General features: G+C 43.7%; 1 protein-coding gene across 1 annotated transcript in view; it reads left to right on the top strand.

Annotated features, from left to right (window-relative positions):
* The first annotated feature begins 6,541 nt into the window (after positions 1–6,541).
* The window catches only part of IPO5 (importin 5), a 49,366-nt gene continuing 34,677 nt past the window's right edge, over positions 6,542–21,230 (top strand). Inside the window, exons 1-3 of the mRNA XM_086611172.1 lie at positions 6,542–6,634; positions 11,392–11,472; positions 20,673–20,865. Coding sequence (XP_086467298.1) covers positions 6,542–6,634; positions 11,392–11,472; positions 20,673–20,865 — 367 coding nt within the window. The remainder of the gene's footprint in view (positions 6,635–11,391; positions 11,473–20,672; positions 20,866–21,230) is intronic.

Below are 21,230 nucleotides of genomic sequence, written 5' to 3'. Positions count from 1 at the left end.
CCAAAGATTTCGACTAATTGACTGAAAACCAGGTGGGTTTTCTTCCATATGGATGATTTAATAGTTTCTTTACAGTGAGTCACATTTTCATGTTTTTCTTAATCTCTTATTAATACTGGCCCTTTTAAATTTGCAATTAATATTTTCTTTAATCTGAAAATCTGAAAATGTTCCTTCAGAGGTGTGTTGAAACAGATTAACAGTAGCTAAACTTTTACAAAGGTGTGACAAATGCAATACACGATATGCAAAAAAATAGCAAGTGATTTATGAGATAAACCACAGAATACATGAAATTTGACATTCAACACGTTTCGGGCATGTAAACCTTAGTAATTTGCAAAGGCGCTGTGTTACAATTATGCAATTACAGACTACGCTTCCTTCCAATAGACTTCCCAATTATAAGCCAACTAATATGTCAAACCAATTAATGCTCTGTCTAATGCACAAAGAATTGCAAACTTGATTCTTGCTGAAAGGTCTATTTTTCTATCAATATAGCAAATGGATTGAATTTTGACTATTCAGCAATCTCTCTTCTCCCACACAAAGAGAAGCTGGAAGGAGAAATCAAGGTGTGCAACGGTAAGGCAGGATCAGTTCAGGGGGGAGTAGGAACTACACCTGAATGTTGAATTCTGGCAAGCCAACTTTGATATAGTAGTAGTGCATTTCCACAGTGGTTTTCATGATTTACATTATTCCTGAATAATACCTAATGAAATGTCAAACCTGAAGTACAGCTGACAGCAAGGCAGCTGTTAAGTTACTGTCTGGATACCGCTGGCAGCTTTCATCTTTTTCAGTAGGGAAAGCAAAATTTTTGGCAGGAGCTCAGCAGGTATTCCACAGCATCTTGTTCATTGCCTCAGAAAAAATATCGCTTTACTTTCATTCTGTATACTTACAAATATGCTATACAATAAAAAGGATAGTGAGTAACTAATAGAAAAGTATGAAAAGGATTGTGCATCTGCCTATTCCCACGCAGCCTGGCGAGATGCTTTGAGCAGAGAGCCTTGCCAAAGAAATAAATATGTAATCAGACCCACCAACATTCACTCATTCAAAACTACATTCTTTCATACTGAATTCATTTTAAGGTTGTCAAGTTTTGCCCTCTAGGGATAAAGGACATTTACCGTGGATATTATGAGACATTGACAAAAATCTCACTGCTACTCATTTCCTGGGACTCTGAATTTGTGATTGAGGAAATGGTGTTTCATCTAATAGCCCACACAATAGCAATGTACTCATTTTGGAATAACTCTGTTCATGTTCATATCTTGCTTTCGAAAGCAATGTTCCCTTTTCATGCTAAGAAAAGCATCATCCATAGACCTGCACCTGAAGCACTAGAAGGTCATTCAAATATTTTACTGTAGTCTAGGCTAACACAGGGAGGGTCAGAAAGTTTCTTTACACTGCTCAAAGCCTCTGTGACAAGGCTCTGTTCAGACCAACTTGTCAGGCAGATGCTTTTGACAAACTGTCCTAATAAAAGCAACAATACCACTGAAACCATCTATATATCTTCAATAATAATTGAATTCTACAATATTGAGTTCAATTCTAAGAAAGAATTCTACGAATGACCAATTTTTTGTTTGTTTTCTGGTACAAGCTAATCCCTTGTGTCTTTATCTTAGTCTCTTAGAGAGTAGTTACATCTTTTCTTACCACCTCTTAACTGTTATCAACTAAAACTGATTTATATTTCCATACTTCATCCAGTTTTTTCAATACGAACTCCATGGTTTTGCATTCTTCCCAACCTCTGTGTTGTCAATACATCAACTCGTGCAGTTCTACAAATACTTAGTTCATAAGTGTTGGAAAGGTGTCTCCTAAGTAAACAACATCACATGGTCTTCTCTTGAACTCAAAGGCTTACGTTCCTGATCAATATAAACTACTGTTTTTCCACTGGGATTTGCATGTGCAGGTCAGTAAAGTTTGGCAGGTTGTAGCACTTGGTACTGCTCAGGCTGTGCAGTAAATTATCCACCTTGTCTTACGATACAACAGCCACGGCCTCAGTGTAGTATTACTGTAATACACAAAAAAAACCCTTGGCTCCTGCTTCTTCCACTCGATCACTCTTCAGTAAAATGAACAGTCGGAAGAGCCCTGTTCGAGTAGTCACTCACTCCACGGGTTTAGCCCAGCCCAGTATACTTCATTTTCATTCTGAGCTGTCTGGTGGTCTCTGTATGGTTAGCGTGAACCTCTTTTATCAAGTATACCTGGTCTGTCAGAAAATACTCCCAGACATATATAGAAGTGTCTACGAGATCTGCTCTCTGGGCGGAGCAAAATTCCCTCAGTCGGTTGTCTTCTAATTGATATTTGACTTCCAGTGAATAAATCTGGCAGGCAGGAAGTCTGGGATGCCTCTTCCCAGCTCTACATAATGTTCAAAGCTTCTTCACAGACACAGCAGCTTTTCAAAGCTGTAGTGTGTAGGGTCTGCCGTATAACCTACATGTGAAGCTTCCCTGTCTTATCATTAAGCTCATTAACAATTCCAATGACTTCAGAAAGCTCCCGCCCAACAATTTTGGATCTCATTAGTGGCTGATGGCAATTCTCCAGACTCCCAGCATACTCATCACCCTAGTACTCCTCTGTGCTCGAGACTAGGCACGGTTGTACCACCTCCCTCAAGCCCAGCCGCGCCTTGCCAATACAGAACACCAGCAGGAAGGCGCAGGCCAGGGCTTCTTGGAGGTCAAATTGAAAGAGCAGCATCTCTGTCAGCACCCTTTTTAGTTCCAGGCATCCCACTCCCCATGCTTTGGGCATAGGAACTGACCGCTGTGCCCTTCCTGAGCTCTGAGTAAAAGAAAGAGATGAACAAAGGATTTATGAAAACTGTATCTACGACTGATGCTCATTACCGACAGGCTTTTCATTCTTTGCCTCACCCCACATTTTGTCCAGAACAACTCTCAGACACTGCGTCCTCTTAGCAGATAGCTTGGTCTGCCAAGATAGCTTTGGCCAGCCCCCGCTAGAGCATAGCTTGCTACTGACGTCAGCTTACTCCATTTTGTTGACTTTTGCTGGAAATCTGCCTTCATGCACTTCTAAAAATCTCCTCTAGCCCCTCAGGCTATCATGGCTGCATTTTTGCTAGATGTAGAGGATATGGCATCCATATGGACCATCAACAGGCACTTTAACCGTATGGTAGATCTCCTCATACAGTAGAGCTGATATCTTAAAGACTCTGGACACAGCTGGCCTGTTGCTATGCTTAGCAACCAGGTTTGGATTTATTTTGCTCTATTTTCTTTTCTTTATCTTTCTTTTCTCTATCTTTCTTTTCTCTAGTCTCCCTTCATCTCATTCTTTGCTTCTGAAGGTTGTAATTTATACATGTCAAACCCTTCACCTGTAAGTCAGCATCAGAAAGTATTTTACAAGAGTCTGAGGCACCTTTCCTCATTTTGTTTGTTATCCCACATCTCCTATTACTATGGCAGAAACCTCACAGCATTCCTCAGGTATATTAAAATGGTTTCCTAACTCTCCCTTTCTCTATAATACATTTGTTAGCAGAGTTGTGAAGTTTAATGGATACTTCAATAAAGCTTCTGCTTTTTGAAGACTTGAATTTGCAATTTCTCAGTCTGAGTTTTAAAATGTCAATAAAGTTTCTTTATATGAACTACAGTTCAATACACTACTTGGGTGTAGACTGTTAGAAAAGGTCAGGGTGGTCCTTTTGATTTCTGCTATTTAATGAACATCTTCCTTTCTTTCAAAACATGTGGAATAGTTTTCAGTACTTTGTACTGTCTTTTTTTTTTTTTTTTTTTTAAATTGAGACAGACTGCAGCAGTTGGGGAATATCCAGCAGCATCAACATCACTGCTGACAGCTTTGTGGCTGTATGTATCTGAGCTCTCCTCAGGTACTTGTTCGAACCATCTTTGGTGCTGATACCTGCTTCTTCAGCATAATTTCTGGCTGCTTCCCACACTTCGGCTTCAAACTTGTCCCAGGTGAGAATGAGCACCTGATGTAGCAGAGTCTCTGATCACATTGCTTTAGCAACTTTCTGAATTCCTTGGGACTCTTTCCAATATCTCAACTACTTTTTACCTAAGTGAAGTCTTTAATCTGCTTTCACCAAACCCTGGGGATTTGAAGCGGAACAGCATTGATCTGCTGGGTTTACCAACAGGTGGTTCTCAACCTAGTGCAGATCCGCCCTTCTACGCTTTGAATACCAGGGCAAAATATATTCAAATGCATTTCTAGAGCATTATACTACCTGATTTTAATGATCATTATACACACAGGAATGGAAACACACACAAAGAGAGACTCTGTCGCTAGGCTTGCTCTAACAAATTGCATCAGGTTGTTCCTGTCTTCCCCTTCCAAGGGAGCTCTAACTGACTCTGACTTTCAACACTGGTACTCCAGAGATGATTTGGCAACTGTTTTCCAGGTCTTAGGCAAAATACTGATTTCATTTGCCTAGCTGTTTCTCAAAGACAACTAGGCAGTTTTTATGCAACAACCCACTCCCCGCATCTACAGACAGAAAAACCAGCAGAGTCAGAAAAAAAATCTTCCATTCTCTCCCCAACCCCTGTCAGATTCCGCATTCTTTAGCTAACAATCCTACTACAGATTTATGGTGGAATCACCACTAAGACAATTTAAGATGAAAGCAAATACATTTATTCGTTTACACATGGAAAGCAGACAGCAATGTTACTAAAGTTCATACAAACCACAGTGCTAGAAAGGCAGGAAAACTGTGCTTATTTCAAGATCACATCCAAAAGGCCCTCCAGAACCTGTGAAAAGCTGTAAACACCTAATCCACATAGTTGGGGTCTGAGGACATTTACGGAAGAGCACTTCACATTAGAAAGCGTGTTTGCTGTTGTAATTCATCTTCACTTTCAGTCCTTCTGGTCTCTCGTTCTCTCTTAAAATCATCCTTTAGCTCTGCCTGCAATTCTTTCTGATTTCAGCCAAGAAGGCATTTCCATCTTTTTCCTACCGGCTCGCTGGCTGCACCCGCTTGCTTCTAAGGCACTTGCATGCCCTGGGCACAGCCCAGCTTGCAATGCCAAGCCAGGACAGTACCAGATTCGGCCAGCCACTGCCTCAAGGCTGAATCCTAAATGGCTTGTTAGTGCACCCCAAGGCAGAAAGCCCTCCACCAGCAAGCCAGGCAATGTTCCAAGCCTCTCACCATGCATGTTGTGAGCCTTGCCCTGAGAAGCTGTGGATGCCCCATCCCTGGAGGTGTTCAAGGCCAGGCTGGATGAGGCTTTGAGCAACCTGAACTCGGGGGGAAAAAGGTGTCCCTGCCCGTGGCAGGGCGGTTGGAACAGGATGATCCTTAAGGTCCCTTCCAACCCAAACCATTCTATGATTCTATATTCCACGTGATCATAAGGAATACTCATTACCTTTTATTCAATCACGTACTTGAGATTGTGAATGCAGCATAATATGGACTGTTTTTTGAGAACTGACATAGCTTTGACCAAATCATCTGAACATGGAAACGCATGTAGGGGCACAAGGAGGATACTGGACTCGTGTGAAGCAGAGTTAGATGAGGACGCGCCTAAGCGCACACACAGCAGGCTAAGGCACTGGATACTACACCTCTATGCCTTACACCCGTATGCGCACCTGCCGTGCGAACGCATCGGTGACAACCCTCAACGTGCGCCTATTCCACAGGCGTGCCGCGTGCTGAACGGTTTCTCCACGGTCACTGGAGAAACCCGCGCACCTCAGCAAACCGCCGCTCGGCAGCCGGAAGCGAGTGGAGCCGCTGCCTTCGGTGCCTTTACTCGCCCCGCGAGGTCACGCACGGCTCCCCTCAGCGGGGCTCCGGCGGCCGGGGCGCACGGACGGCTCCCTCCTCCGGGGAAGGAGCGGGCAGGAGGCGGAGCGGCAGCACGACGTCACCGAGCAGGAGCAGAGGCGGCGGCGCCCCGTCACGAGATGCCTTGCAATCTCCCGCGCTTTCCCTCCCTTCCCCCACCGCCCTGCCCCGGCTCGGCGCCCCGCCGCGGCCCCGCCTTCCCCGCACCGCCCGACCGCGCCTCTGACCAATCCCGCCGAGACGGCCGGAGCCGCCTGCCAATGAGAGTGCCCTTCGGGGCGTCTCCGCGCCGCTGCCTCCCGCCTCCCGTCTCCGGCCCGGCCCGCCCACCTCCCACCTCCGACCAATGAGGCGAGAGGCGACAAACCCCGGCTCAGGGATGGTCCTTCAGTCTCTCTCCACTCCCCGCCTCGCCCGAGTCGCCAGGACGTCAGAGAGAAGGCAGGCCAATCGGGGGCGAGGCCCCGTGCGCCTCAGCCAATGGGAGCGCTCGAGTGCGCGGCTCGCGCGGCCGGCCTCAGGGGTGAGCCGGGAGCAGCGCGCGGCGGAGGCTCGCTCCGGCTCCGCCCTTCTCCCTCTCCCTCCGCTGGCGGCGAGGCCGGCTTTCCCCCTCCCCGCCTCCCTGTCCCCGCCCGGCCGGCCTCGCTCTCTTTCCCTTTCGCAGCAATGGCGGCGACGGCAGAGCAGGAGCAGCAGCAGTTCTACCTTCTCCTGGGCAACCTGCTCAGCCCAGACAATGCGGTCCGCAAGCAGGCCGAGGTAACGGGTCCGCCTCGCCCCGGCCCTGGGCGCCAGACCGGCCTGTCAGACCTCCCAGACCTTGCCGGCGGGGTGGGGGGTGGGGGGGCAGGGAGGTGGCGGCGCCGGCCGAGCCCCACGTGTGAGCCGCGGCACCAGCTGCTGCCGGGGCGGCCCGGGCCTTCACCCCGTCGGCGCCGGTCCTCCGCGGGGCAGCCGGGCGGGCGATTGTGGCGGGTTCCCCTCAGCGAGGCGCGGGGGCCGCTCCGGCCAGTGGCGAGGGCTCCGGCCGCTGGCGCGCGCCCGTGCGCGGGAGGGCGCGAGGGGTTTCGCGCCCGACGTGTCTTCCCCCCTCCCCGATCCCTCCCCGGCGGCTCTGCGTGTCTGGCCCCGCTCTGCCCTCGGCCGCCTCGTGTCCGCCGAGCCCCGCGGGGCCGGTGTGGACACCCCTTCCCCGGGGGCTGTTTCGCCCCGTTGTCCGTGGCGAGACGGGGCCTGAGCTGGCTCCGCCCGGGCTGGCCGGCGTGACGGAGCGCGGCCCCGGCTCCGCCGGGGAGGGGAGGCCAAGCCGCCGGCGGGTGGTGGGGCCGGTCCTCGCTGGCTCGGGAGTGGGGGAGGGGGGCCCCAAACGAGGTCAGGACGGGTGTCTGCCCTCCGTGGGCGCGGAGCTCGGAGGGGCGTGATTGAAGCGCTCCGCAGGGCCCCGGGGAGCGGCTGCACTTGTAGCCTCGTTTCTGCGCTACCGAAGCGGCCCTCGCCGAGGGTCCGTGCTCCCCGGGTCTGCCGCCTCTGCTGGGGCAGGAGCGCGGCCGCAGCCGCCCCCCCTGCCCGCCGAGGACCTTTTTCTCTTTTCACAGAGTAGTTTTGTTTTCAACTTCGGAATGAGCCGTATATTCAAGTGTTTCGTCAGCTAAGAAATATTTCACTAAAAGAAGCGTTTTCAATATACCGAGTTTCTCTGTTATCAGCAAAAACTTTTCAGATGTGTTATTTCAGCTAAAATTCTTTGTGATGGCTAAGCCACGTTAATTCTTTCTCTCTGTCATGCTCAAGACTCCATTGTCAAGCCTAGTGGGGAATCTCTCCCATTGAATTAAATACTAGCGTCTAGGTTTAGCATGAATTCCCACTGCATGGCTGCATCGGGTCTTTTATCACTCTCATCACTTCAGCGGTCAGCAGAGTTCAGCACATTGTTAGACAAAGAATAAAAAGTACTAGCGTTCCTGATGCTGCAGTGAAAAATCCCTGAAATATAATTTGGGAAAGAGAAGGAGAGGAGACGTACATTTTTAGGAACCTAGCAAAGTTCAATATTGATTACTACATACACTTTCTAGAGAAGCAGCAAGAATTATTCCCACACTCCTGAACGTAGAGATGGAACGGAGGCCGTTCCCTGGGAGCTGAATTTCTTTCTCTTCTCAGCTGCCTGCATGTAACATAAGAACATTTCCCACAACTTTTAGAACTTTGTTACAATTCTAACAAAGCAGATTTATTGGACAGCTATGTCACAATGCCTGTGAAAGAAAATATTATTGGAAAAGAAAGTCCAAAACTTCTTACAGCTGGCATATTCTGTCAGAAACTTGCTTGTAACTGAGTTGGAATTTTTTAATCTTCATAGATGCATACGCACTATGGTCCGTCAGAATAAGAAATCTTAATTGTCATGTCAGATTACCAAGCTTTTCAAGTCCATTAGTTTTGTATATAGATACAAGCAGGTAGTGTAATTTTAATTAATTTATTTAACTGCACTGAATCTGGCATTGGTTTCTGCATATTTCCAAGGTGTTTTGGCAGTATCTTTGTGGTTTTGGATCATTCAGAGTGGAAGGGTCCTCAGGAGGTCTGTAGTGCAATCTCCTGCTCAAAGCAGTGTCAGCTAATAGGTCAGATCAGGTCACTCACAGCTTTGTCCTGTTGGGTCTTGAAAACCTCCAAGAATGGAGACTGGACAAGCTCTCTGAGCAACCCGCTGCTGCTTGACTGTCATCATTAAAGTAAAGAGCTCTGAATCACTATCCAGTCTAAACTTCCTTTTTTCAATTTATGCCTGTTGTCTCTCGTTCTTCCACTGTGCATGGCTGTGAAGAACCCAGCTTAGTCTTCTCCATGGTGGGTTAATGAACTTGTATCTAGAAACACAGATGTATCTCTCTACAGTGTATGTAGATCAACTTTTTTTAAAAAAGTTTTCTGTTTCTTGAAGCAAGATTTTTTTTTTTGATTAAAGTATTGCGTAACCTTTAGAACATCTGCTTACTAAAATCATACAGGACTTACATTTGATCTTAAACATCTGCATAGTTCAATCAGTTTTTTAAAGTGTGCTTACTGTTGGAAGGCAATATTGAATACTATAGGGATTCAAATAACTGTCAATAAATTGAATAGCAGGTTTTCATTTGTGTCCAATGAAAACCAGTGAGAATGAGAAATGAATGGACAGGGAACTGAAGGAGGCAGACTTGGATCATTTCTGATAGGTCTGGTCATTGAGGTTAGGATAAGAGGTGTTGTGTTGAAGACTCAACTTGATGGAGATGTAGAGTCATAGCCTGTTTGGGTGGGAGTTGTAAAAAACAGGAGGGGAGGAAAATCCAATCATCTAAAACCTGTTTTTGTTTTAGTATTTATGTGTATGGATCTATGTATGTGCTAGTGCACTCATGACTTCTGACTAGTTTACTGAGACCTGGTTCATTCATTTTATCTCCCATTGAAAATTACTGGCATGTTGTCCATTGACTATAAAAGCCTGTAGTTCTTTTATTTGTGTGTCTGTCTTCTGATAGAGAAACTTCTAGTTACTTTGTCTTGGTGATTTTATGTTATTTTTAAAAATATATTTCTCAGGTTTGGAAGAGCATGAGTACCAAGTGTAGATAATACATATTTGCTTGCATGTATTCTGAAAGTTAGTCATGTTGTGTGAGAAATTTGTACCTCTGGATAAGGTAGCTGGGGAACTAATAGTGAACTAAAAGAATACAGTGAAGAAGTAGCAGGATCCAGGTACATAGTATGGTATAGCCAAAGCTGGTAGTAAGATGGCTGGAGCCAGCAAAGTAGTGCTCCACCAGCACAGAGGGAAGGTTCCAGTTTTTGCTGCATGTTCCACTTGCCTGTCTTGCCCTGGTTCTTTTTAGCATCATCTGAATCCAGTTTACTGAATTGACAGAATTATGCCAGTGAACAACTGGATAGGTTGCTGCCATTTCTAGTGAGTTTAAACAACTCAAAATGGAATTTCATTACAATCAGAATTGGCATGAGGGAAGCCAGCTTTTACAGTGCTTTGACTGTCCATGAAAGCACAGATTCAGGTCCATGCTGAGCCTGTGTTTAGGGAACTTTGTTGTTTCTGTGTTTGTCTTTATATTTGTAGACAATAGTGCAATATAAAGATATACATTCATGGAAATGGTTAATCTGAGAAGACTTTCTAGCCTGACTCTAAACCTCATTTAATTTTGCAGACTCCATGAAATGATTAGATTAAATGCAGGGATTCATTGGGGATTCAGAGTCTCATCGACTGTGAGTGTCAATATTAGCAACTAGAGGGAATATTGAAGTAAAAATTGAGTCCGTGAACGAGGCCTACTAGGAAACAGGTATAGAAAGTGGAGGAAGGTGATGTCTAATATTAAATGTGTGGTGGGGAAACAACTCTATTGAAAATAGCAGGTCTACTCTCAAGGTGTGTAATTTTGCTGGAGTATTAGAAAAAGCTCCTGCAGTGGTAAGAATGGGAAGTAGGCAGGCAAGGAACTGATTGAAATGAACCTGGGTTTTGTGTAGTAGACTTGTTCCTTGAGTTCAGCATGGGATAGTGAGTATTCCGAAAGGGTGGATAATTTATCAAGATTGTTGTCACAAATTCAGAGTTAGTAAGTATAGAACTATTTCAGAATGTTTTAAGTGGTTGCTCTTCAGCTTGTAATTCCTCTGCTTTTCCTTACATAGGTTTAGTATATTAGAAACAAGTATTTATAGCTTTAAAATGATCTTGTATGCCATGTTTTGGATAGCAAAAGTTATTTTGCTGTGTGCTCACTCTAGCTTTTAAGTTACAATTTAATTTAAAAAGCCATAGCCAATGAAGTGCATGCCAGAAGTGTGTAGGACAACGTAACTGAACTTCTCATTAAACTTTCCATTTTATTGAGAGGGTTTCCCTCACAGGGAGACTAAATAGTCTGTCATTCTGAAATTCAGGCAAGAGTTTAAAAATGAAGAGTTCTTATTCCAAATGTGTAGTTGAAATGTGTGACCGCCACATGATATTGTGAAGGCCGTAAAAAGGTTCAAAAAAAAGAACAGAACAAATTCTTGGACTATACATTTTTCAAGGGTTATTAACCTGTTGGTTGTAGTTCAGTCTCAAGCTTCCAAAGTTCTTAATCCTTTGGTGTGATAGAAGCTACGATGGATTCCAAGGAGGATACGCATTCCATATATGTTGTATTTCTAGGAGGATATGTGTTCCGGTTAAGATGTATTTCTTAACTCATCTCATAAGTGGCCAGCAATGCATGTATAGATCATTCCAATATGGCAGGTCTTATTAGGTAACTAGAACTTTACTCATGATTTGAAAATAGGTCAGAAATTTTTATTTTGATAGGCTTAATTTTTTTGCTATGTTATTTTCTACTAACTGGATGGATACTGAAGTTGTTTTAAAAAGAAAGTCAATTCATCTTAATGCTTAACACATGATTTTTAGTAATTGTTTACAATAAGCTGCATCCCTTTTTATGCAGGAGACGTATGAGAATATTCCAGGTCAGTCTAAGATCAAGTTCCTCCTACAAGCAATCAGGAATACTGCTGCTGCTGAAGAGGTATGTCTCAATAATCTTTGAATTTTGCAGATTTTCAAGGAAACTTGGAGAAGCGGGAAAGAAATTGGTACCGGTCATTTGGGGATAAATGAACAAGTTGGGTATTAGCTGGATCATCTTTATTTACTGCACATTTGTAGAGGCACTCCTCATCTAGTTCATTGCATGTCAAGTTCACTTGCTGAGACTTTTTGATGTAGGATATTTAGTTTCAAAAATAGTCTTTGATAAGTGACTGATTACATCTCCATTGTTTTCTGGTTGTGTGTGTTGCTTAACGAATGGGTTCTTTCCTTAACATGTGTAACTAATATGTGACTGTTACTGTGGTGTTCCTTCAAGTTACAGTTGAGAAATGCTTTCCATTTTGGGGTCCTGTGCCTAAATGTGTTAAACTTCCATATCTGAAACTTCTTGTGCTTCTCAAATCGGAATCGGGGGAAGATAAGGTAGCAGTTGTTTTACATGTTGTATTCAGATGGCGTTTGAATTTTGCCCTATGTAGGGAGGATGTGCTCATTAAGTCATCTAGCAGTGTTACAGACTGAATGGAGAGCAGTCTAAGCACTGTATAACATTTTTCTGTTGGCATACAATAACTGTGCCTTTTAGTTATTCCTTAATTTTGTCAAGGCTCACACACTTTAGCAATCAGGTGTAGTACTTCTCGGTACAACTACTATTCACTTGGATATGCAGAGTGAAGAACTACTAAGCTTTCAATGTATTACAGACTTCAGAGTCACTTAAAAGTAAAAACGTTTGATTTTTTTTTTTTTTCAAATCTAGAGTTTTACTGAACAGCGGAAGGATGTAGCATGTAGAATTTCTGAACGATATTGTAAGGAGAGTATAAGTGTGCAGTTTCTTTCTGGATAATGATCTCTTCTGGTAGATTGTATTCCATTTAGAGGTAGATGCTATTTGTTCTTTTTAATGCTCAGTAAGTATCAGCTTACTAATACTGATGATTATCTAACTACAAAGCAGTGTTCTTTTGACAGAATCCTTCAATATTATATTTGCAACTGGTTACAAAGAGCTTTGTAGTTTTCCCCCCTGCTCCTCTGAGGTGTTTCAAATGTTAGGAATCTGTAGAACAGTCTCTCCTGTATTTAAATTTGTCATAAAAAATAAGATCTACTGCTGCCTCTCTTTCATCAGAAGATAATACTGTGCCCTAGAAGTCATAGTTCCATTGCACATGCTGCTGGTTTACTAAATTTGATGTCTTTGAGTTGACAGCTACAAAGTCATACTTGTGTAAATAAATACTTGCTCCAAATATTTACAGATTTTATTCCCTTTACATCATAGAATGGTTTGGGGTGGAAGGGACCTTAAAGACCATCTAATTCCAACCCTCCTGCCATGGGCAGAGAAATCCTCCACTACACCAGGTTGCCCAAAGCCTCGTCCAACCTGGCCTTGAACACTTCCAGGGATGGGGCATCCACAACTTCTCTGGGCAACCTGTTCCACTGCCTCACCACCCTCAATGTAAAAAATGTCTTCCTTATATCTAATCGAAATCTGCCCTCTTTCAGTTTGAATCCATTGCCCCTTGTCCTATCACTACAACGCCCTTGTAAAAAGTCCCTCTCCAGCTTTCCTGTAGGCCCCCTTTAGGTACTGGAAAGCTGCTACAAGATCACCCCGGAGCCTTCTCTTCTCCAGGCTGAACAGTCCCAACTCTCTCAGCCTGTCTTCATAGCAGAGGTGCTCCAGCCCTCGGATCATCTTCGTGGCCCTCCTCTGGACTCGTTCCAGTAGCTCCATGTCCTTCTTGCATTGGGGACTCCAGAGCTGAACACAGTATTCCAGGTGGGGTCTCACAAGAGCTGGGTAGAGGGGCAGAATCACTTCCCTCAACCTGCTGGCCACGCTTCTTTTGATACAGCCCAGGATATGATTTGCTTTCTGGGCTGCCAGTGCACATTGCCGGCTCATGTTGAGCTTCTTATGCACCAGCACTCCCAAGTCCTTTTCCTCAGGGCTGCTCTCAATTCATTCTCTGCCCGGCCTGTACTTGTGCATGGGATTGCCCCGACTCACATGCAGGACCTTGCACTTGGTCTTGTTGAACGTCATGAGGTTCTCACAAGCCCATCTCTCCAGCCTGTCAAGGTCCCTCTGGATGGCATCCCTTCCCTCCAGCGTGTCCACAACACCACACAACTTGGTGTCATCTGCGAACTTGCTGAGGGTGCACTCGATCCCACTGTCCATGTCTCCAACAAAGATGTTAAATACCACTGGCCCCAGTATTGACCCGTGAGGAACACCACTCGTCACAGGCCTCCACGTGGACATTGAACTGTTGACCACAACTCTTTGAGTGCGACCATCCAGCCAGTTCCTTATCCACCGAGTGGTCCATCCATCAAACCATGTCTTTCCAGTTTAGACATAAGGATGTCGTGTGGGACAGTATCAAATACTTTGGATAAGTCCAGGTAGATGATGTCAGTTGCTCTTCCCCTATCCATCAATGCTGTAACCTCATCATAGAAGGCCACCAAATTAGTCAGGCAGGATTTGCCCTTAGTGAAGCCATGTTGGCTGTCACCAATCACCTCCTTATTTCTATGTGCCTTAGCATAGTCGCCAGGAAGATCTGCTCCATGATCTTGTCGGGCACAGAGGTGAGACTGACTGGCCTGTAGTTCCCTGGGTCTTCTTTTTTCCCCTTTTTAAAGATGGGGGCTATGTTTCCCCCTTTTCCAGTCATTGGGAACTTCACCAGATTGCCACGACCTCTGAAATATGATGGATAGTGGCTTAGCAACTTCATCTGCCAGTTCCTTCAGGACCTGCGGATGCACCTCGTCTGGTCCCATGACTTGTCCACCTTTAGGTTTTTAACATGGTCTCGGACCTGATCTTCTCCTACAGTGGGCGGTTCTTCATTCTCCCAGTCCCTGCCTTTGCCTTCTGTGACTTGGGCTGTGCCGCTGGAGTTCTTGCCAGTGAAGACTGAGGCAAAGAAGTCATTGAGAACCTCAGCCTTCTCCATATCCTGGGTAGCCAGGTCCCTCGTTTCCTTCCAGAGAGGGCCTACATTTTCCCTAGATTTCTTTTATTACTGACATATCTATAAAAGTTTTTCTTGTTGCCCTTGATGTCCCTGGCCAGATTTAACTCTGTCAGGGCTTTGGCTTTCCTAACCTGATCTCTGGTTGCTCGGACAATTGCCTTGTGTTCTTCCCAGGCTACCTGTCCTTGCTTCCACCCCCTATAGGCCTTCTTTTTGTGTCCGAGTTGGTCCAGGAGCTCCTTGTTCATCCATGCAGGCCTCCTGGTGTTCCTACCTGACTTTTTCTTTGTTGGGATGCACCACTCCTGAGCTTGGAGGACGTGATCCTTGAATATTAACCAGCTTTCTTGTGCCCCTCTTCCCTCCAGGGCCTCGTCCCATTGTACTCTAGCAAGGAGATCCCTGAAGAGGCCAAAGTCTGCTCTCCTGAAATCCAGGGTAGTGAGGCTGCTATGCACCCTCCTTGCTTCTCTAAGTATCTTGAATTCTACCATTTCATGATCGCTGCAGTCAAGGCTGTCCTTGAGCGTCACGTTCCCCACCAGCTCTTCATTGTTGGTGAGAACAAGGTCCAGCAAAGCACCTCTCCTCGTTGGTTCCTCTACCACTTGGAGAAGGAAGTTATCATCCATGCATTCCAGGAACCTCCTGGACTGCTTATGCCCTGCTGTGTTGTCCTTCCAACAGATATCAGGGTGGTTGAAGTCTCCCATGAGGACCAGGGCTCGTGAACGTGAGGCAGCTCCTATCTGTCTGTAGAGGGCCTCATCCACCCAGTCCTCCTGGTCAGGCGTCTGTAGCAGACCCCTACTACTACGTCCCCTGTCCCTGCTCTGCCTTTAATCCTAACCCATAAGCTCTCAGTCGGGACCTCATTCATCCCCAGGTGCAGCTCCATGCGCTCTAGCTGATCCTTGACATAGAGGGCAACTCCTCCTCCTCTTCTTCCTTGCCTGTCCTTCCTAAAGAGCCTATACCCTTCTATTCTGACACTATTCAGCTGAGGAAATAGCCCAGTCTAAAACTTGTTCAGAATCTTTCCAGTGACTTGACTTCCCCCTTACACAAGTGCAAAGAATTTTTCACGTGTAGAAGTTGTTCTTACCAAAGACATCAGAGGTTAACATTTGTAGACTTAACATTTAACTCCACCAATGGATAAATCAAAGAAAGGTTAACTGTTAGCCCGTAACGTAAGTAGACATTAGGTGCTGGACTCAAAAAAATCTTGATTAATAAAACCTGTGAACAACTCTCTTCCCTGTAAATCCAAATACATAGTAGTCTAATTAGAGTCTAAGTGAAGTCATCCCGGTGCTTGATGTAAACATTGCATTTAAACAAGCAGAGAAACATTCTGTGTCTGTTCAGAATGGTGCTGATAAGAACAGCTAGGCACTTTGTGTCTGCGTATGTTTCATGTAGATCCAAACATTGGACAGAATAGTGGATATGTCACCAGTGGATAGGGCTTTGGGCCTGGTATGTGTCTTCTCAGCACATTGAATGTACTGACACAACTGAACACAGACTGCTGGGAGAAGCCTTAGGACTTTAAACATCCCTTGCCCAGCCTATGGGAAAGCTGGATTCAGATCCTTTTTCATCCTGAAGTGTCTGTATTGCTTTACCATCTGCCAGAAAACAAGGCTGAAAAAAATACTCCATCCTGTTTGCAGGAGCTGGGCTACTGTGTTGTAGAGAATACAAGATTCGTATGACTATTTAGATAGCGGTTAAGGAAATCCTGACTCTGCAAACTAGTAGTTTTGGCATTTAAATGGAGAAACAGGGATTCAGATCCTGCTTCCAGGACCCCTTGCGTTTGACATGGAAAAAGCATTAAGCTAGGTCAGGAATAACCTTTTAAAAACTAACCGTGTAACAAGTTTTCTCCTAACCAAATGCCTAAACTGTGGTAATAATCACCTTTTCCCTCTGTTCTCATTTTGTATTTTCCTGATAGCAGAGTAACACTGTTCACAGACGTGGAGGGAACCATATGACCTAGGAGTTAGAATGCTTCTCTGCCAGATGATATGCGAGTTTGTACACCTCAGGCTAAAGAGGTTTTTGAACCCACATCTCCAGCTTCCTGAACCTGTAGTCTCGCTCTTATAAACTTAAGACTTCTTCCTATGCAACTGCATTTTAAAGGGTTGAACAGAAAGGTGGTATATATTCAGTTTATTTGACTATTTTATTCTCAGAATGTGTCTGAGGTGTTAGAGGCTTCTTCCTTTACAGTTTTGATTTACCACCTAAATCTTAGAGAGGAACAGAAGTCCCACATATTTTCCTGCATTTGTTTTCTTCCATTAACTCTAAATTGGCAGTTTTCAATTGTGTCCTAATGTGCAGTTGACTAATTTCAAGCACTGTGAAATACAGTAATAAATGATGTGTAAAACTGTAGTCGCAGCCCTGTTGAGAGGGCTCTGGCCTTTCCCTTCTTCTTACTGGTCACATAAAGGGGTTGCATTTCTTAGTCTGAAAACTACTGCTGTGGGCAACTTCCCCTTCAGCATTTAGAGGGGAAGAAAGGCAGTGCATGGACTTTTGATATACCACAGTTCTACCTTTGAGTTGTATGTGGGCCTTAGGTAGTGTGTGCTCTCAATTCAACGTGAGGCTGGATCCCTGAATGAGGTTGTGCAGGACCATCTTTGGACTGTGTCCTAAATATTGGTTGCTTTCGTCCATGCATGTTTTCTTCCTTGAGGACTTAAAAGGAACAGTAAAACAAAAATAAAAATCACTGACCGCTACACAAGATGGTCAGTCTTTTTCTAACAAAATGTGTAGGATTACCTGGACACTTTGAATGCCAGTATAGAACATAGTATCCTAGATTTCTGTTCATAATTCTGCTGCTGCCCTGCTCAGTAAGTTGGTTTTCTTCTTTTGCCTTAGTTCCATCATCTGTAAAATCCTAGAACATTTTAAAGCACTGTAAATTCTATTAATAAGAAGCAGTATGTTGATATTTGAGTACAATGACTACTTTTTATGTTAATACCTTTGACATTCCAGTTGGATGTGAGCACCTCAGTATAAATTTAGACATGCAGAAGAATCCAATGCCAGGAGAAAATTCTGCTTTTTTTCATGCTTCATTGATAGATGGAAGATCTTTGGGGATGTACACTTTATATTGTCCCTGTCGTCATTAAAAGCTATAGCTGCTAAGTTGCAGGATTTTAAAATGCTTGTTTGGGTACATATCTTGTAATACCTAAATATAAAAGTCTTCAGTGTGTGTGTGAAAAACACATACTTTCTTCCTTAAAGCAGGAGAAACAGCCCCAGAGCTGCCATTAATCCAGCCATGTTTGTCATAATCAAATTGACATTGGTAGTTTTCATATATAGGTGGATTTTGCTAAGGAAAATATGCCTTTGTTGTGGCTTAACCTCAGCCAGTAACTCAGCCCCACACAGCCACTCGCTCACTTGCCCCCCGGGGAGATAGGGTAGAGAATCAGAAGGGTAAAAGTGAGGAAAGTACTGAGCTGAGATAAAGACAGTTTAATAGGTAAAGGAAAAGCCACGTGCACAAGCAAAGCAAAACAAGGAATTTATTCGCTACTTCCCATCGGCAGGCAGGTGTTCAGCCATCTCCAGTAAAGCAGGGCCCATCATGCCTAACAGTTACTTGGGAAAACAAACGGCATCACTCTGAACGTCCCTCCTCCTTCCTTCCTTCTTCCCCCAGCTTTATATGCTGAGCATGACGTCATATGGTATGGAATATCCCTTTGGTCATTTGAGATCAGTTGCCGTGGCTGTGTCCCCTCCCAACTTCTTGTGCACCCCCAGCCTCCTCACTGGTGGAGTGGGATGAGGAGCAGAAAAGGCCTTGACTCTGTGTAAGCACTGCTCACCAATAATACAGCCCTGTGTTACCAACACTGTTTTCAGCACAAATCCAAAACGTAGCCCCATACCAGCTACTATGAAGAAAATTAACTTTATCCCAACTAAAACCAAGGCACCTATTTATTACTAGAAATCAATTGCTGCTTTGCTGTTCCTTCAAACATTTGAATTTGCTTTAGGGAATCGGGGAATTTTTTCGAAGCTAATAACAGTATTGAGGAGCTAGTTCATGTAGTGCTGATCTTGTGTCCTTCTGTATACCTCATTACTTGTGTTTTCGCTTTGCAGTCAGTCTGCGTTTGTCAGTCTTCAAATATTTTAAATTAAGTTCTTCAGAGGTGAAAATTCTTATCTTTTGAAACTATGTGCTTTACGAAAACAAGCTCTATTCCTATCTGGCCAGCTACTATTACTTCAGGAAAGGAATGAATATAATGTGAGTTTGGTCATTATCAGATGTCAGAGAATATGCACAGAAACACAATGGCCTGAGTAAGGGAAGACATTGCATCAGAGTTTGTGCCTTGTTTAGTCCCAGCAAACTTGCTCCCCAGTGAAGATTTCTCCTATATAAGTTCACCATACTGATGAGGAGAAATTTAATCTTTCACAATATTGGTACTTCTAGGGATAGGAGAAGGGAAGATGCCACTATATTGTGGTACGATTTAAGTTTCTGGACACATTGTTAGTGGTATTCCCAAAGGCAGTGGGGAAAGAATCTTCTTCCTTCCTAACTCATGTTCCCCAATGTGACGACCTTGAGAACCTTGGCTTATGGTGGGAGCCCCAGCACAGGTGGGCACTGTGACCCTCTTTTTTCACCTGCTGTCTTCTTCAGATCTACTAGGGAGAATCTAGTAATCCTATATTTATGGTGACTTTGGTCTGCGCTGAAGCTGTTGAGGAGGAGATAAGGAATAATCTAGAGTAAGGTCCAATTCTAGTCCTTCCCTTCTGCTAGTATAGAGACACTTTTTGTGCACTACTCTTCAGCTGTGTAGAAGTGAGCTGGGGAGATTGGAAAAAGGCCTATGCCTGATACTGGAGGCTGCAGAACACAAGAATAGTATCTTGGGTGGTGTTCTAGCAATACCTGATTTTTATAGGTTAGGTTAAAAGTTGAGACTTCGCAGCAGTTTGTGTTTCTCATTTACAGGTTATGCTGTAGCCATATCTTTGAGAGATCTTTTGGAAACCAGACTCCGTTAGTTCTGCTGCTCATTGAACATTTAATTCCAAAGGCTGTTATAAATGAAAGTGTTTTTCATTCAAGTACACATTAAATAAGAACATCTTAGGAAAAAAATTGAGTGCATGTTGCCTTGAATTATTTTTTTGTGAGGATTTAGTGTGTAAAGTTTTATTACATGTGTTAAACTGCACAAGTTTAGGAGGTGGATTTTAATTACTGTTTGTCCTCCTAGAAACACTGGTTAGTGAACATACTATTTATTAAGTTATTCAAGGTGCTTCATGTTTTTACTGAAGTTGTGCTTTACTGCATATTTTGCTCTGTTCATTTTGAATTACTCAGTCATGTTTTTTGCTTCTAGTTCTTGTGTAATTGTGCCTAGATACAGATACATAAATGGCACTCCTGTAGAATTGCTGTATGCAAGCAGGAAGCATGGAAGATTATAATATGTGCTATTGGGGTTCCTATGCTCAAATTCAGGTTTGAAGAAAAACGTTTCATCGTAGGTCTGCAAAAGGCTGAAAGCTTTGGGTTGTGGTGAATTTTTTTTTGTTCAGAATAGAGTTTTGCCAAAATCTGACTCCAGGTTCCTGAATCTTTAGCATGGAGTTTGGTTGTTTGAGAAGGGGAAGAAGGAAGGTTTACAGGTTAATTGTCTGACAAAGTTGTCCCATTAAATCACTTGTTAGTCAAAAAAACCCCGTCTGGATTTTAATTATCTCCGTGTGCCGTTTTAAATTGGAAAGAAGACATGCTTTAAACATCTTTCAGTAATGCAGCTATGTCCTTAACTTGCCACAAAATAGTCCAAGGTTCAACTCTAGGAAAAAAAAAACTTAATACCTCAGTGGATTTCATTATTATTTCTTTGAAGAGCTGTCAGAAACATGGTTGTAAGCTGATGTTTATTACTTTGTTATTTACTGTGTTTTTACATACCGTCATGTCATCTGTTGCTTAAGAGGTATTCCATTCACCAAACTGTGCAAACTGATCATTGAGAAGCATAATGTCAGTTGTCTTTCCTCCTGAGAGCATGATTATCATATCAAAACACTTTAACATACATATGTACTTATTCAATAGGCTAGACAAATGGCAGCTGTCCTTCTGCGACGTCTCTTCTCTTCTGCTTTTGAAGAAGTTTATCCAGCTCTTTCGCCTGACGATCAGACCTCTATCAAAAGTGGATTGCTATTGATGATTCAGTTGGAATCGCAGTCCAGTATGAGAAAAAAAGTCTGTGACATAGTTGCTGAATTGGCCAGGAACTTAATAGGTACTTTATATAACCTGATATTGTGGTAAAATGTTTATATATTGATAGTGGTTGTATTTTTATCTCGTTCTCTATTCTTGTATAGACTGTTGCCCATGAGGTACTATCCGATTTCATGGTTAAAATGAAACCTAATATTGTTTACATTATCCTTGATCAGATAAAAATGAGATTCCTTAACTCTGCTTTTTAAATTGCTTGAGTTTAGGTGAGATTGTATTAAGATTTAGAAATCCAATTTTGTTTAAATTCACATGAATGTTATATGCTGAACATCTGCATCAGTTTCTTTTTTGAGTGCTGTTATATAACAGTATATAGAGATCATCTTCTGTTCCTGAGTGCCTTTAGATTTAATATTTCCG

This window comes from Tauraco erythrolophus, chromosome 1, assembly GCF_009769465.1.
Source record: "Tauraco erythrolophus isolate bTauEry1 chromosome 1, bTauEry1.pri, whole genome shotgun sequence".
Taxonomy (NCBI): domain Eukaryota; kingdom Metazoa; phylum Chordata; class Aves; order Musophagiformes; family Musophagidae; genus Tauraco; species Tauraco erythrolophus.
Note: the sequence above shows the minus strand (reverse complement) of the source record. Positions and strands in the feature narration are given on the sequence as shown.